Source organism: Eumetopias jubatus, unplaced genomic scaffold (genome assembly GCF_037043125.1).
Source record: "Eumetopias jubatus isolate StellerSeaLion01/CBP00866 unplaced genomic scaffold, mEumJub1_p1.0 scaffold_8, whole genome shotgun sequence".
In the NCBI taxonomy this organism is placed as follows: domain Eukaryota; kingdom Metazoa; phylum Chordata; class Mammalia; order Carnivora; family Otariidae; genus Eumetopias; species Eumetopias jubatus.
In genome coordinates this window covers 121,264,799-121,278,913 of record NW_028274814.1, presented here as the reverse complement: position 1 = coordinate 121,278,913, position 14,115 = coordinate 121,264,799, and the positions used below count along the sequence as shown (strand labels likewise).

The window sequence follows — 14,115 nt, the reverse complement described above, 5'->3', positions numbered from 1 at the left end:
GGAAGTATCAGATTGGATATTAGGAAAAAAAAAAATCTAGCATTCTATTCCTGGCTCTGACCTCCTTGGGTGAGGCCATGTAAGTATCTGGTCTTCTATTTCTACATCTGCTTGGAAAATGGGCTGAATTATCATGAAATTCTTTTGGAGATTGTAAAGATGTGTGTGTGTGTGTGTGTGTGTGTGTGTGTGTAATGAACAGGATAGAATTTAAAAAAAATCAGAATATACCACATGTATTAAAGACATTTTCTGAAACTTTTGTTTCAGGTATATATTTTATATACTGGTTTCCAGTGGAAGATATATTACTGTCACAGTTACAGTTTGAAAGCCACCAACGTAAATGATCTCTTAAAATCCTAGTTTAAATTCTTACATTCATTTGGCTCAAAAATTATTTCAAGACCAGTAAATCACAAAGCATAAAATCACAACTTAATATGGAGATTTTTATCAAAGCTAAAATTTATTTGGTACATACTCTGTGCTGCTATCGGGTATTTTCACATATATCTTTTCTTTTAATCTTGTAAAAGCAACCATGTCAGGTATTTTACAGGTCAAAAAAATAACAAAAACCTACACTTCCTCAACTTGTTCAGGTGAAAAGAATTATAAGCACTCCAAAATAAAAACAAAAACAAACAAAAACCAGCCAAGTACACAGTCCATTTCCATCTCCTTTTACACATCTTCTCACACGTTTTAGCATTAGGAGAATAAGGAACCAACTCAAATAAAGGGAATCTTTCTTGTCATTTTTGTCTACAGGTACTTTTTACCCACCAAATTTCTACTCTAAGCACAAGGGCTTAATAAATGCTGTCAATATTTGAAATAATTTTAAAGTGATGTTAATATTTTGAAAATTTTGTTCACATAGAAATACAAGCCTAAAAATGGCACTATATTTCTTTTAGATGTAATTTCCTTCTTTCTTTCTTTTTCTTTCCTTCTTTCTTCCTTTTTTTTTTTTTAAGTAAGCTGTATGCCCAATGTGGGGCTCAAACTCACAACCCTGAGATCAAGAGTTGCATGCTCTACTCACTGAGCCAGCCAGGCGCCCCTCAGATGTAACTTTTCAACAGGCAATGGTAACAGTTCAATTGATGGAAATGATTTAGATAATACATCTTCAAGAAAACAGAAAAAGTGTAGGAAAAAATTTCTAAAAATGTAGCACCATTACCTGAATGAATTAGCAAATTTCAAGATGTGAAAATTATCTAAGAATTAAATATTTTTTCAAATAATCTATCTTTATATTTAGAAGTTCAAATTATATGTTGTTATATTCAGCTTTCCTTCTAATTAGGAGCTCAACACTGATTATCAAGTTATTTTACAAAATAAAAAGCAAATTCCTCATAAACAGTGACTACTAAATTGTTACTAAGGAAATTCTTCAACATTAGGCATTTACTCCATATGCGAACTTTTCTCAAGAGAAAATTAGTACTGTGTTATAAACAAGACAGATAATCTGGTCGCGATGTTAATGTATTTGACAGAAACATTTGATCTTCCTAGTGCCTTTCATTTCTTGGATAAATTTCTTCAACATTCCCATGAATCTTTTTTCTAAAACCATATAATAACAAAATACAACTCATACAGAAACCAGATACAAAGCTGACCTTTTATTTTTTAAAGTACCCCCTTACTGAATAACGCCAGCAATACTAACACCAAATTACATTTTATAATCAAGTAATGTATATTCCATGTATATTTTTAGCGTGTGTGTGTGTATCAATGACACACTAAACTTCATATGATTTATTTTAAATGATTGCTGGTTTCAGAGACTTAAAAACCACAAACTCTATGGCAGCAACTATAATGCATATAAAGTTCTCTGAAAGATCATTTTTAAGTTATCACATAATGGTGAAATATAATTTAAACAAAATACAAAGGACATTTACAGCGTAAGGCTCTGTGGTTGAACAATCAGCACATCAAAGGAAAGTATCAGAGAAAGGCTTTAAAAAAAAAAAAGCATGTTTCCTGTTAGAAGAATTTTGTCTTTCCTAAAAATGGCTAATTGTGGACATAAAAACGTTCAAACAAAAAGTTCCTTAAATTTCTAGAAAACGATTAAACTTTAGTTGCAATAATTGATGAGGTCCAACTTTACCAGGATAAGCTGAAAATTAATGTTGGTAGCGAGAAGATACAACTGCTCATTTTTAGAGAAGTAAAGTTTATTACATTTGAAACAATACAGCAGAAATCTCAAAAGTTTACTCATTAAATATAGTTTCTTACAAATATCCTTTTGAAAATGCAATTCATATATGCTGCAACCTCAGAAGTTTGAATTCAAAATGAAATATGAAGGCAAGAGTCAGAGAAATCATGTCAGAGGGCTTTGTCAAATATCTATACAAATCAGTACATATTCTTCTGTCTGTGATACAGTAGGAAAGAAAGTGATTCTAAATATATCGAAGTAAATGCAGAAAAATACATTACTATTTGAGGCAGACCATGCTAAAATATCATTTACAATGATTAGTTTGCATTTAAGATGGTTAAATAATGGCTTTAGTTCGAACCAATGAAATCAACGTTAAGTAAAATTTTGCAGTATTTGCTCAGTCTTTTGTATTGAACATTAGTTCATCTGAGAATAAGATTGGAAAAAGCAAGTGACCTGATCCTTTTCGTTATCATTATCTCAGTCAGACTAAATGCAAACAAATCAACAGAGGATCAAGATTTTTCATACATTAAAATGAAGACTAATGACTTGTGAAGGCAGACTGTGTACCATGTTCATATTCATTTTAACATATGAAACTTGCATTAACCAGCAACTCAATTTTTTAAATAAACCAAGATTTACAAGCTAAAATAAACATTTGATTTAAAAATTCTGCTATTCAAGATACTCAGGTGTCTTTTTTCTCTTTGAGATTGGTAAGGGTTGGGTCTTTTAAAAAACCTGAAGAGGAGGTGGTAAGAGGAAAAAAATCCTCAATGCTTTTAAAAACTCAGCTGTTAGGAGTCCATACAACTACTATGCTGGCATGGAAACAAGGTGTTTTCTGTCACAGAACCATTCACTTCCCCACAGAAGTAGTTCCTCCAAGCCAACTATATAAAGATGTAAATCAGCAAACCCATGATTAAAATTGAAGTATTTCTTCAAAAATAGAGCAAGACACCTCACCCAAAAAGATCTTTTAAATCATTGCTAGCTGAACTGCTATTGGTCATAGTAGTTGGTGGCTGTGCAAAGTTCTGTGGGTTAAAGAAAGGATTAGCCTGCATACCGAAGGCAGATTGTCCTATCATGTTCATCTGTGTTCCCATAACTGAACTGCCCATACCTGCAGACCCTTGCGGAGGTACAAACTGATTAAGCCACTGATTTGGTTTCTGTTGTGACAATTGGTTCATGCTAACTTTGGGTTTCTGAGGGCCAAAGAGATTATTAAGAGCAGACATATCTGTGGGTCTTTGTTGAGTTGGCTTTGCACCAGCAGGAGGAACACTCACAGCACTGAAGTTTGGCAAAGTGGAAGGTGTTCCCAGTGTCATCTTGGTCACTCCAGGTGTGCTTGGACTACCAAATAAGTTCTGGTTTGTATTAACTGGCATGCTGAATCCTGAAGTCTGAAAGCCCATGTTAGCATTTAAGCCGTTGGTCAAATTTCTTTTGGTATTATCAGTTGGTGTAGAAAACATCATGCCAAGGCCCATGGAAGGAACAGAAGTGAAGGTACTTGAAGCAGAAATTTTAGGCGTACTAACAGATAGGCTGGTCAAAGATGACATGTTATCCATCAACGTGTCTGTCAAGTCCTTAGTCTGAAAAATATGAGGGAATTACTTTATCTCTAAGATTTCTAAATTAATTAAAGTCAGTAAATGACAAGTTAAAATTAAGCTCAGCAGTCTTTACCAAGTTAGCAAACCACAGTCCACAGGCCAAATCCAGACAGCCACATATTTTTATATGGTTTTTACAGATAACATTGAATTGAACATGAACACTGAACATGAAACCAACCTGCAATCAATTTGATGACAGGGAACACTAAATTTGAATTCCAATTAAATAAAATGCTCCCCAAAATAGAAATGTGCTCTTCTCATTGGTAGATCCATATTGCAAAAGGATACTCCATTACTTTTATATTTTGAATTGTATCACAATTTTGTGGAAATTTGTTTTCTCTATTCTTATATAAGTACCTACAAAATATTTTTTATTTTGCCTCTTGGCCCACAAAGATTTTTCTCGGAAGAATTTTAGTGATTAGGAGATAGCAAAAAATAATTTAAAGAAAGCTTTTAAGATAAAGTTATTTCTGCAGCAAGAGTGTAAACTCTCTACAAGCAGGAACTTAGAATAGTGCCTGACATAACAGGAAATAAATATTGGTCAGGACATATAGTTAAGTATTCCTAAATCAAGTTACAGACCTGACTATAACTGAAAAGTCAAAAATTAAAAATTAGTTTTTGCTCAAAAATGCATAAATGCATAAACATAATATTCCTGATCATTTCAAGGTGGACAGAGTTACTTAGTACTATTAAACCTAATATTTTTTAAGAAACCCTCCTATTCATGTAACTTTCTCTTTATTGGTTACAGTCACTATCATAAAACATTATACATTAGGCAGGCTATTGAGGAGTTGTTGGAAAATCCTTTCTGCCCATACTTCTTAGAAACTGCATTATTTTTATATAGACACTAGTAGGTAGAATTAATTATATACTTACTTCTTCAGTACAGTATGCTTGAAATTGTACAAAGGTATAACCTGAAAGTAAGTATGCTTGAAATTATGCAAAAGAAATGAATTCTGACCTGTTTGACTGGAGCAACAGGTGTGTGTACTTGGGGTTTAAGAGGCTGCTGGCTTTTCAACTTCTGTGCCTGCTCCTGTTCTTTTGCTAATTTTTGTTTTTCTTCAAGTGTAAGTGATGCCTCAAAACAAAACAAAACAAAACATCAACTGGCAACTTCATAATTCCACTTGTAAAACAGAAGATGTCTTTTTTTGTAAAGTATGTCTTGGTATGTTTGACAATACCAAGTAGTTTGCAAACTACTCCTGTACTGGTGACTGCCACAAGTAAATTATATTTGGAATTATGACAAGACTTAACTTGAGGTAGAAACTCACAAAATCTCTGCTAAAACACTTCCAGCATAAAAAGTTACTGTTTTAAAACCATTCATCAGATTGACCTTTTTCCAGACAAGGGGAATATGATTTGGTGATTTCACTTTATAAAATTGGGAGACTTTTGTTCAACTCTAATCTATCTCACTCCAAAAATACTTTAGGAACTCAACGAAAAGCTAAGGAAAACGTGAACAGCTTCTTTCACTGCTAATGTCTGAATCAAATTTGACATTTATCTTTTTCTTTTATCAACCTTGCTAAACTATAAGCTCACAGTATGTTCTTACAATTTTGTAAACTCAACGCCCAGTAGCTCCTGGCTTTGCACATATAGGTACCAGTATTTGTCAAATGAACAGAAGAAAAATTGCCCTCAGCAGAAATTCAAATTTGACATATTTATTATATTGAATACTAACCAATACTTCAACTGAAAAGTATCACTTTAAAATTTATCATTCAAAATCAGAAGCAGAGAAGAGCCACAGTGGAATTTATCAAGAGGTGTGACTGATAAAGTGCAACAAAAAGGACAAAGAAGGCAGGAATCTAGAAATGTTACCACGTGGGAAGCTGAGTAATAAAGGAAGTTAAAATTCTCAAGCCTGTTTATTCTCAATGTGAGTCATGTTCCCACGATAATTTTTAAACTTCATAAAGATTATTAAAGTATGCTTCTTGTTAAGATGCTAAACAGCAGCATTTCCCAACTAAAATCTGTAGTTTACAGGAAGTCCTATAATATAATCAGTGCACTGTAAGATCAAGTAAAGAAACTTACTCTTTTATGCTTATTCTGTAACCCATCCTCTTTATTTTCTGATTCACCGCCAGTCAGAAAGTCTGCTCCAATGTTGTTAAAGACTTTGTCAATTTGCTGAAAAAGAAAAATGTCAACCACTTGAATGACATCAAAAAATTGTGATTTTACTGCTTAAAGATCAAAAGCCCCTCAAATGAAGCACACTGTCAATCTCTATTTACAAAAATTAAAATGATCTAAATAAACTACCCTGTGACCCAGCAATTGCACTACTAGGTGTTTATCCAAAGAATGGAAAAATACCGATTCGAAAGGGTACTTGCACCCCAGTGTTTATAGCAGCACTATCAACAATAGCCAAATTACGGAAAGAGCCCAAATGTCCATCAACTGATGAATGGATAAAAAAGAGGTAGTGTATTTATACAATATTGCTCAGCCATCAAAAAATATGAAATCCTGCCACTTGTGATGATGTGGATGGAACTAGAGTGTATTATGCTAAGTGAAATATGTCAGAGAAAGACAAATACCATATGCTTTCACTCATATGTGGAATTTAAGAAACAAAACAGATGAATATAGGAGAAGGGAAGGAAAAATAAAATAAGTAAAAACAGAGGGAGACAAACCATAAGAGACTCTTAACTACAGAGAACAAACTGAGGGTTGCTGCAGGGGGTGGGGGTGGGGTTAAATGGGTGATGGGCATTAAGGAAGGCACTTGATGTAATAAGCACTAGGTATTAATATGCAACTGATGAATCACTGAATTTTACTCCAGAAACCAATATTACACTATATGTAGAATTTAAATAAAATTTTGGAAGAAAATAAATAAATAAATAAATAATCTAAATCTCTTACCTGAGACCCAACATTTGTAACTTTTTTCTCCTCAGAAGCATTCATTTGATTTCCTATATCCAAAGATCTGGAGGAGAGTTGAATTATGACAAAGCAATAAAAAGAAATGCTTATTTTTGAAATACTCATACAAAAATAGTTCCTCCCCATGGGGTTTATTAGAATCTAAACAAACTGCAACTTTATTCTTTAAGGACAGTCATAACCTTTATTATTTACTATAATTAATGTCTGCTTGCCCCAAAAAAGTAACACTGCATATACAAGTCATTTTTTTTAATTCAACATTTGAGATTTACTGGAGAATTTACTCAGTGTGTCATAAAACCAGGCAAGCATGTTTCTTACTATCAGAGAGCTTATAGCTCACTGAGAGACAAGGTATGATATGAGGAACTTGATGTGATTAAATTTAGAATCTGATTTTCACAATAAATGCTATAATCACTATGATGAGCCAGATCTACGCCTTGAAAAATTGGTAAGATTTAGACAGGAAAAAGAAAAAAGGTTCATTTACACCTGAAGTATAAATACTAGGTATTAACATTTTCTCTTATAAATTTTTAAAAATTATTTTTCAGGGTTCTTATGTTAATAGTCAATCCATCAAACATAAATATATACATCACAGAATATTTAGAGCATACAAAGGGCTATTTCATGTCTTTCTACACCTGGCATATTTATTTCCATTAGCCTTCATCTTACACTGGGGCAGAAGCTAAAAAATTTCTATCTGGGAACCTAGCTCATAATTGGTATCAATTTTAGTGATTTCTGATGTCTTTTTTTTTTTTCTTTTAGAGAGAGAGGGAAAGGGGAAGAGGGAGTGAGAGAGAGGAGAGGTAAAGGGAAAGGGAGAGTATTTGGCAGGCTCCATACCCAGCCCAGAGCCTGATGTGGGGCTCGATCTCACAACCTTGAGATCATGACCTGAGGCAAAATCAAGAGTCAGATGCTTAACTGACTGAGCCACCCAGGCGCCCCTAATTTCTCTTTTTACTGATGTCTTTTGGCTCAGGATTTAATGGGCATCCTAAAATCATGTATTTTTCTCTGGGAAACAAATATAGTGGAGATTTTATTTTAGTAAACTGGAGTTTAATAAACTCCAGTCATTTTCACCTTTCCCTTCTTCCTTTGAATACTAGTATTTTGCAAATAACTTAGAAAATCCTCCCTAAAAAAAAAAAAAAGTGGATTTGTGGTATTAAATATGAAATGAATGCTCTATAAACATTTCTGGAATCAGGGAAAAGAAAAAGGGAGAAATCAAAACACCAGGGTTTCATAGATTTGAAAAATATTTTTAAGTGGTGCTCTTAGCGATCACCCTGAATTTACACCTCTAGTAGCTAATGCTAACAAGAGACCGTCTCAGAAATAGAATTTTCCTTATATATAGAAAATGCTAAGATTATATCATGTTACACTTTTGGACTCAGAAATGACATTAGATTTTCTACAACATTCTATTTTCATTCAGTTCAAGTTAACATGCTGGAAAATTTTTAAATATTTTACATGTGATCAAATTGAAATCAATTTTTCACTATGCTGAACAAACTGACGGTCACCAGAGGGGAGGCGGGAGGAGGGATAGGTAAAAACAGGTGAAGGGGATTAATGATGAGCACTGAGTAATGATGGAACTGCTGAATCACTATACTGTACACCTGAAATTAATATAACACTACACGTTAATGATACTGAAATTAAAATAATAAACTTAACCTTAAAAGAAAAAAAAAAAACAGAAATCCATCAATTTTTCTAGTACTTATTCCAGAAAAGCAATCATGAGTTAACTTTAATCTCACTCCGGGGTCATGTACAATTCATATGCAACCTACTTACTTCTGCTGTTCTTGCATTATATGAAGTTGCTCCAGTTTAGTCTTATGTTCAGATTCCAATCTGTTAAGCATTTCTTTTATGACGGAAATGAAAGAATTGAACTGGTACAACAAGAAAGTGATACAGTTATAATGTTTCAGGTTAGCAGCAAATGTAATCTAATAAAATAATTCAACAAGTTAATCATAATATCCTCTATTTTTACCGGAATATGACCCACTCATAGTAGTGAGGTCACAAGAATAGTATATTTAAACTCAGCATATCAGAGCAAGCTTTTACAGTATTTCTATATGATGGTGATAAAGTTGATGAGGATTTTAAGTTCCAGAAAATATGTCTCAATTAGTTTTATAGCCTGAGTTCTCTAACAGCTATTATTCAGGGATCTTATAAATTTACCCCCAGCAGTTATTACATGTTGATTTTCCTAGAATAGTCCAAAACTGACCATCTGAATTTGTACATATCTGGAAGCAACCCATTTAATAATGCATAACAAAATCAGTTTATTCAGATCGTTATAAAAATGACATGCTTGGCTAAAATAAATCTTTTTTAAAGTTAGTAGAAATATTAAATGTATATAGTTTAACTTCCAAATAATTATAGTTCCTAAAGTATGTCTAATACTATGTCATAATGTAGTTTAAGCTTTGGTTAAATGATGATTCTTAGGGTATCTCAGATCATCGTGAACAATTTATTTAACAATATCATATATTACGAGTGGAATCTAGAAACTGCTTTCTTTCCCTCCCAAATCTTCTTTTTGTACTGGGTGCTTATACAACTCTTCATAGTAGGTTTATTAATATTTCTATTCCATACAGGAGGAAACTATGGCTCAGGGAGAGAGAAAGCAACTTAGTAAGAGATCCTAAATTAACATATGGCAGCATGAGAATTCATGTAAGTCTGTCTCCAGAGTTTGTGCTCATTTCTACTTGACACTGCTTCTCACCATGCTCAATCATCCGTTGTCTTACCATGAAAGTAACAAAAGGCATTATTTCCTTAGCAGTTTACCTGGATGGACACTCTGATTAGTTTTTTTAACTTTGTAATGAAGTATAACATACTAACAGAAAAGTATACATATATAAGCACACATACCAAAAATTTCAAATTGAATTTAACCAGTAGTCAGATGTAGAAAAAGAACACTGGCAGCACCCCAAAAGCTTCCTTGTGCCCCCTTCTAGCTACTTCCCACCCCCTTATCCTATGAGTAAAAACTAGTCTGACTTCTGGTAGTATAGTTTTGACTGTTTTTGTACTTTATATAAGTGGAATCATTCAGCAGATCTTGGTGTGTCTGGTTTCACTTGCTCAACATTATGTTTGTGAGATTCATCCATACTGTTGCATGTAGTGGTTCAGAAGAATTAACACAGTGGGCCTGGACTGCTATCTTTGAAAAGGCCTGCTTGCAAGGTTGGCCCTTGGCCAGTGTCCAGGAACTCAGATTTTAGGAGAGTTCCCATCATTAACTGATGATAGTGGCTCACTAAACTGTACAAAGACTGTTTTATGCCAAACATCTGCTTTCCTTCTGGAAGTCTGGAATTTGAGTACATGACAGACAGATGGAGCTACAATACTTCACATATACTGTCACAACTCATTACCAGGGAGAGTAAGTATATTGAGGAGATGACTCTGGAAAGTTGATCTGGTTTCCTCCAGACTCTGCCCTATAAGCCTTCTTCTCCCTTTGCTGATTTTGCTTTATATCCTTTCGCCATAAAAAATCATAGCCATGACTACAACTATATGCTTAGGCCTGTGACTCCTTTTCGTGAATCACTGAATCTGGAGGTAGTCTTTGGAACCCTCACCCAACACAAGTTGTGATATGTTTTGATTGCTACTTAGTATTTCCTGTTTTATAATCAAATGCAAAAAAAATGTACTTTCTTAAATCAAGTTATCATTTTCCATAATGCAAAATATACTTAGATTATTTTAAATCAGAATCTTAAATTAGGAACCCTCTCCATGAAGTGAATAGGAAAGAAGACCACACCCATGTTAACTATTGTAAAATACCAGAAAATATGAATCAAAGTATTTCTGTTGATGAAAATAGGCCCCTAAACTCTCAAACCATAAAGCTGAAGAAAACTAACATCACATTTCAAATGAAATTATATATTATAAGCATTTGGGAATACTTAAAAACATCCTAAATCATAAATGTGAGAACTAAGAACAGAAATGACCAAAAGTTGGACTTAGCTATATCATCATCCAATTTTTCCCCAATATTCACTGTTTCCCTTTTTTCCAATTGTAACTTCAACCCTGCCTCCCAAGATATGAAGAAACTATCAAACCAAAAATTGAAATTTAGGGACACAAACTTTCAGAGGCTTACCCTACCACTTCAGATGAAATTTGGGTCTGATTAATTTTTTTTTGAGTTTTCCAAAGATTTATTGAAGCAGAAACAAGTTGATCAGATACTTGTTGGAAAAAAAGCAGTTTTAATGGTATTCAAAAATACTTTTTAAAAAGTATTCTAGCACAAGTTTTCTTCATAAACTAGATTATGTTGTAAACTTTCTCCTAAATCTTTTAAGAGTGTTGGTTCTTAAGAACTAGAGATTATTCCTATTCCAAATCTATCTTGCGCTCCTGAAAAACTGCAGAAAGGCACTTGAAAGCTGTTTCTTTAAGATACGGATTTCTTTTTTTATTCTTGCTGGTAGTATTGCTGCATCGACTCTGTGCCCTCTTTACTCAAGGTCATCGTGATGCTGAGAAGTTTCATTGATAACCTGTCCATCTCTAGTCTCAACCATCTTAATCAGAAGTGTCCTTTTTGAGTGAGTGTCAACCAGAGGGAGGGAATCCAGACTGGTTTCCCTCAGGTTCAGGGAAGAAAAGTTTGGAGGAGGCAGAGTAATCCTGCTCTCCTCGCCTTCCAGCAGCTTCCTGTAGGTGGCAATCTCAATGTCGAGAGCCATCTTGACATTCAGCAGGTCCTGGTATTCCCGAAGGTGACGGGCCATCCTTCATGTTCTGAATCTCATCCTGCAGGTGGCCAATAGTGTCTTGGTAGTTAGCAGCTTCGACAGCGAAGTTCTCTTCCATTTCACGCATCTGGCGTTCCAGAGACTCATTAGTCCCTTTGAGGGCGTCCACTTCGCAGGTGAGGGACTGCACCTGTCTCCGGTACTCATTCGACTCCTGCTTTGCCTGGCGCAGAGCATCGTTGTTCCGGTTAGCAGCCTCAGAGAGATCGGCAAACTTGGACTTGTACCATTCCTCGGCCTCCTGAAGGTTCTTGGCAGCCACGCTTTCATACTGCTGGCGTACGTCATGCAGGGCAGCCGTGAGGTCAGGCTTGGAAACATCCATATCGATTTGGACATGCTGGTCCTGAATCTGGGCCTGCAGCTCCTGGATTTCCTCATCATGTAGTTTCTTCAAAAAGGCAATCTCTTCTTGCAAGGATTCCACTTTACGCTCAAGGTCAAGACGTGCCAAAGAAGCATTGTCAACATCCTGTCTGAAAGACTGCAGGGTGCTCTCGGCTTCCTCTCTCTGAAGCATCTCCTCTTGCAACTTCTCCCGGAGCCGCATGATGTCCTCGGCCAGGTTGTCGCACTCCACCTCGACGCGGGCCTTGTCGTTGGTGAGCTGGTCCACCTGCCGGCGCAGCTCCCGCATCTCCTCCTCGTAGAGGTCCCCCAGGCGCAACTTGCCCTGGCCTTTGAGCTGCTTGAGCTCGGCTAGCAGGATCTTGTTCTGCTGCTCCAGGAAGCGCACCTTGTCGATGTAGTTGGCAAAGCGGTCATTCAGCTCCTGCAGCTCCACTTTCTCGTTGGTGTGGGTGTTCTTGAACTCGGTGTTGATGGCGTCGGCCAGCGAGAAGTCCACCGAGTCCTGCAGCAGGCGGACGCTGGGCACACTGTGCCGCAGGGGCACCGCAGAGGAGCGCGTGGCGTACGCGCCTCCCGGGGACAAGGCATAGAGGCTGCGGCTGGTGCTGGGGCGCAACGCGCTGCCCAGGTTGTAGGTGCGGATGGACGTGGTCACGTAGCTCCATGTGGAGCTCGGCCGGCTCCCGGTGCCGGGGCCACCGAACATCCTGTGGTAGGAGGACGAGGACACGGACCTGGTGGACATGGCTGCAGTGGGTGGTGGTGGACCGGGCGCCTGCGGCGGCACGGACCGGCTTGGGGAGGACAGGCGAGCGAGGGCGCAGTGGGTGTGGGCGGTGGGAGCGCTGCTGCGTCTCTGGCGCGGGGGATCCCGGAGCAAGAGTGGCAGAGGGGGTCTGATTAATTTTATAAATTTCTCTAACTCCAAAACTCTATTCACTCAGCACTTTCCTCTAAGGCCAAAAGCTTTCCTGCTTAACTCCCAGCTTTCTGCTTCCTTAATTGCTCTAATTCACTTTCAGTACCTAATTCCCAATCCTCCCTGCCTATCCATTTCTGACACTCCCTGGTAAACAGTAACCAACCAATCCCAGTCTTTTTTCCATTTTACTCCATTAAACACCAGTTCTAAAGTGAATAAAATGACTTGTCATTACTTTAACTCAAATTTTCTCTCAGTTCAATAAATATTTTTGGTTTTAGCACTGCACTAAGTGCTGTGGGTATAATAAAGTATAAGATACAATAACCAGCCTTCTGGGAAAGGCAGACACATGAGTACATACCTGTGATAACTACAGTGATAGAGCTATGCAGAGAGATAATTATATAATAATCTTTGAATACATTACCTCTTTGAGCAAATGTTTACCACATCTTGAAATTTCAAATACCTAAACCAGTACACCTGAAACTAATATAACACTGTATGTTAACTATACTGGAATTAAAATAAAAATCACAACAACAAAAAAAGCAAATACCTAAATCAGAGAGCAATTTAAAGTCTACTTATACTAGTCTCAGTTTACCTCTCTCCCATTACTCCCCTACTGTATTTATAGGTATCTCTCAGTCAAACTGGATTATTCATTTCCTATGGCAGATAGACTCTAAACTGGTTCCCAATTATCTCCTCATTCTGCTACTCAGGGCTTTGTGTAACTCCCTATCTTTGAGAGTGGGCAGGAGCTGTGACTTGCTGGTAATCAAGAGAATGCAGCAAAGATATTGGATGTCATTTCCTTGATTACACTACAGGATGCTGTACCTTCATCTGTCTAGCCGATTCTCTTTCCCACTCTGATGAAACAAGTTGCCATGTTGGAAGGCCCATGAAGCAAAGAACTGACAGTGCATCCAGCTAACAGAGAGCTAGGAACTGAGGCCCTCAGTCCAACAACCTAAAAGGAACTGAATCCTGCCAACAACCATGTAAGTAGCTTAGAAGCAGATCCTTCTTTCCCCCAACTGAGACTTCACATGAGTCACCAGCCTTTGACTGTAACATTGTGAAAACTCTGAACAGATAATCCATGCCCTGGCTTGGCTGATCCACAGAAACAATGAAATAACC

At 36.6% G+C, this 14,115-nt stretch overlaps 1 protein-coding gene and 1 pseudogene across 5 annotated transcripts in view; both read right to left on the bottom strand.

The window, feature by feature from the left end:
• Positions 1-450: 450 nt before the first annotated feature.
• SCYL2 (SCY1 like pseudokinase 2) overlaps positions 451-14,115 on the bottom strand; it is a 60,885-nt gene continuing 47,220 nt past the window's right edge. For all 5 annotated transcript variants that reach the window (XM_088025302.1, XM_028121605.2, XM_028121608.2 and 2 more), the window contains 5 exons: positions 8,647-8,747; positions 6,787-6,853; positions 5,938-6,033; positions 4,835-4,954; positions 451-3,822 (listed from right to left, as the gene is read on the bottom strand). In XM_088025302.1, the coding sequence (XP_087881428.1) occupies positions 3,178-3,822; positions 4,835-4,954; positions 5,938-6,033; positions 6,787-6,853; positions 8,647-8,747 (1,029 nt within the window). In that variant the 3' untranslated portion in view covers positions 451-3,177. The remainder of the gene's footprint in view (positions 3,823-4,834; positions 4,955-5,937; positions 6,034-6,786; positions 6,854-8,646; positions 8,748-14,115) is intronic.
• On the bottom strand, positions 11,061-12,798 carry LOC114222932 (vimentin pseudogene; annotated as a pseudogene).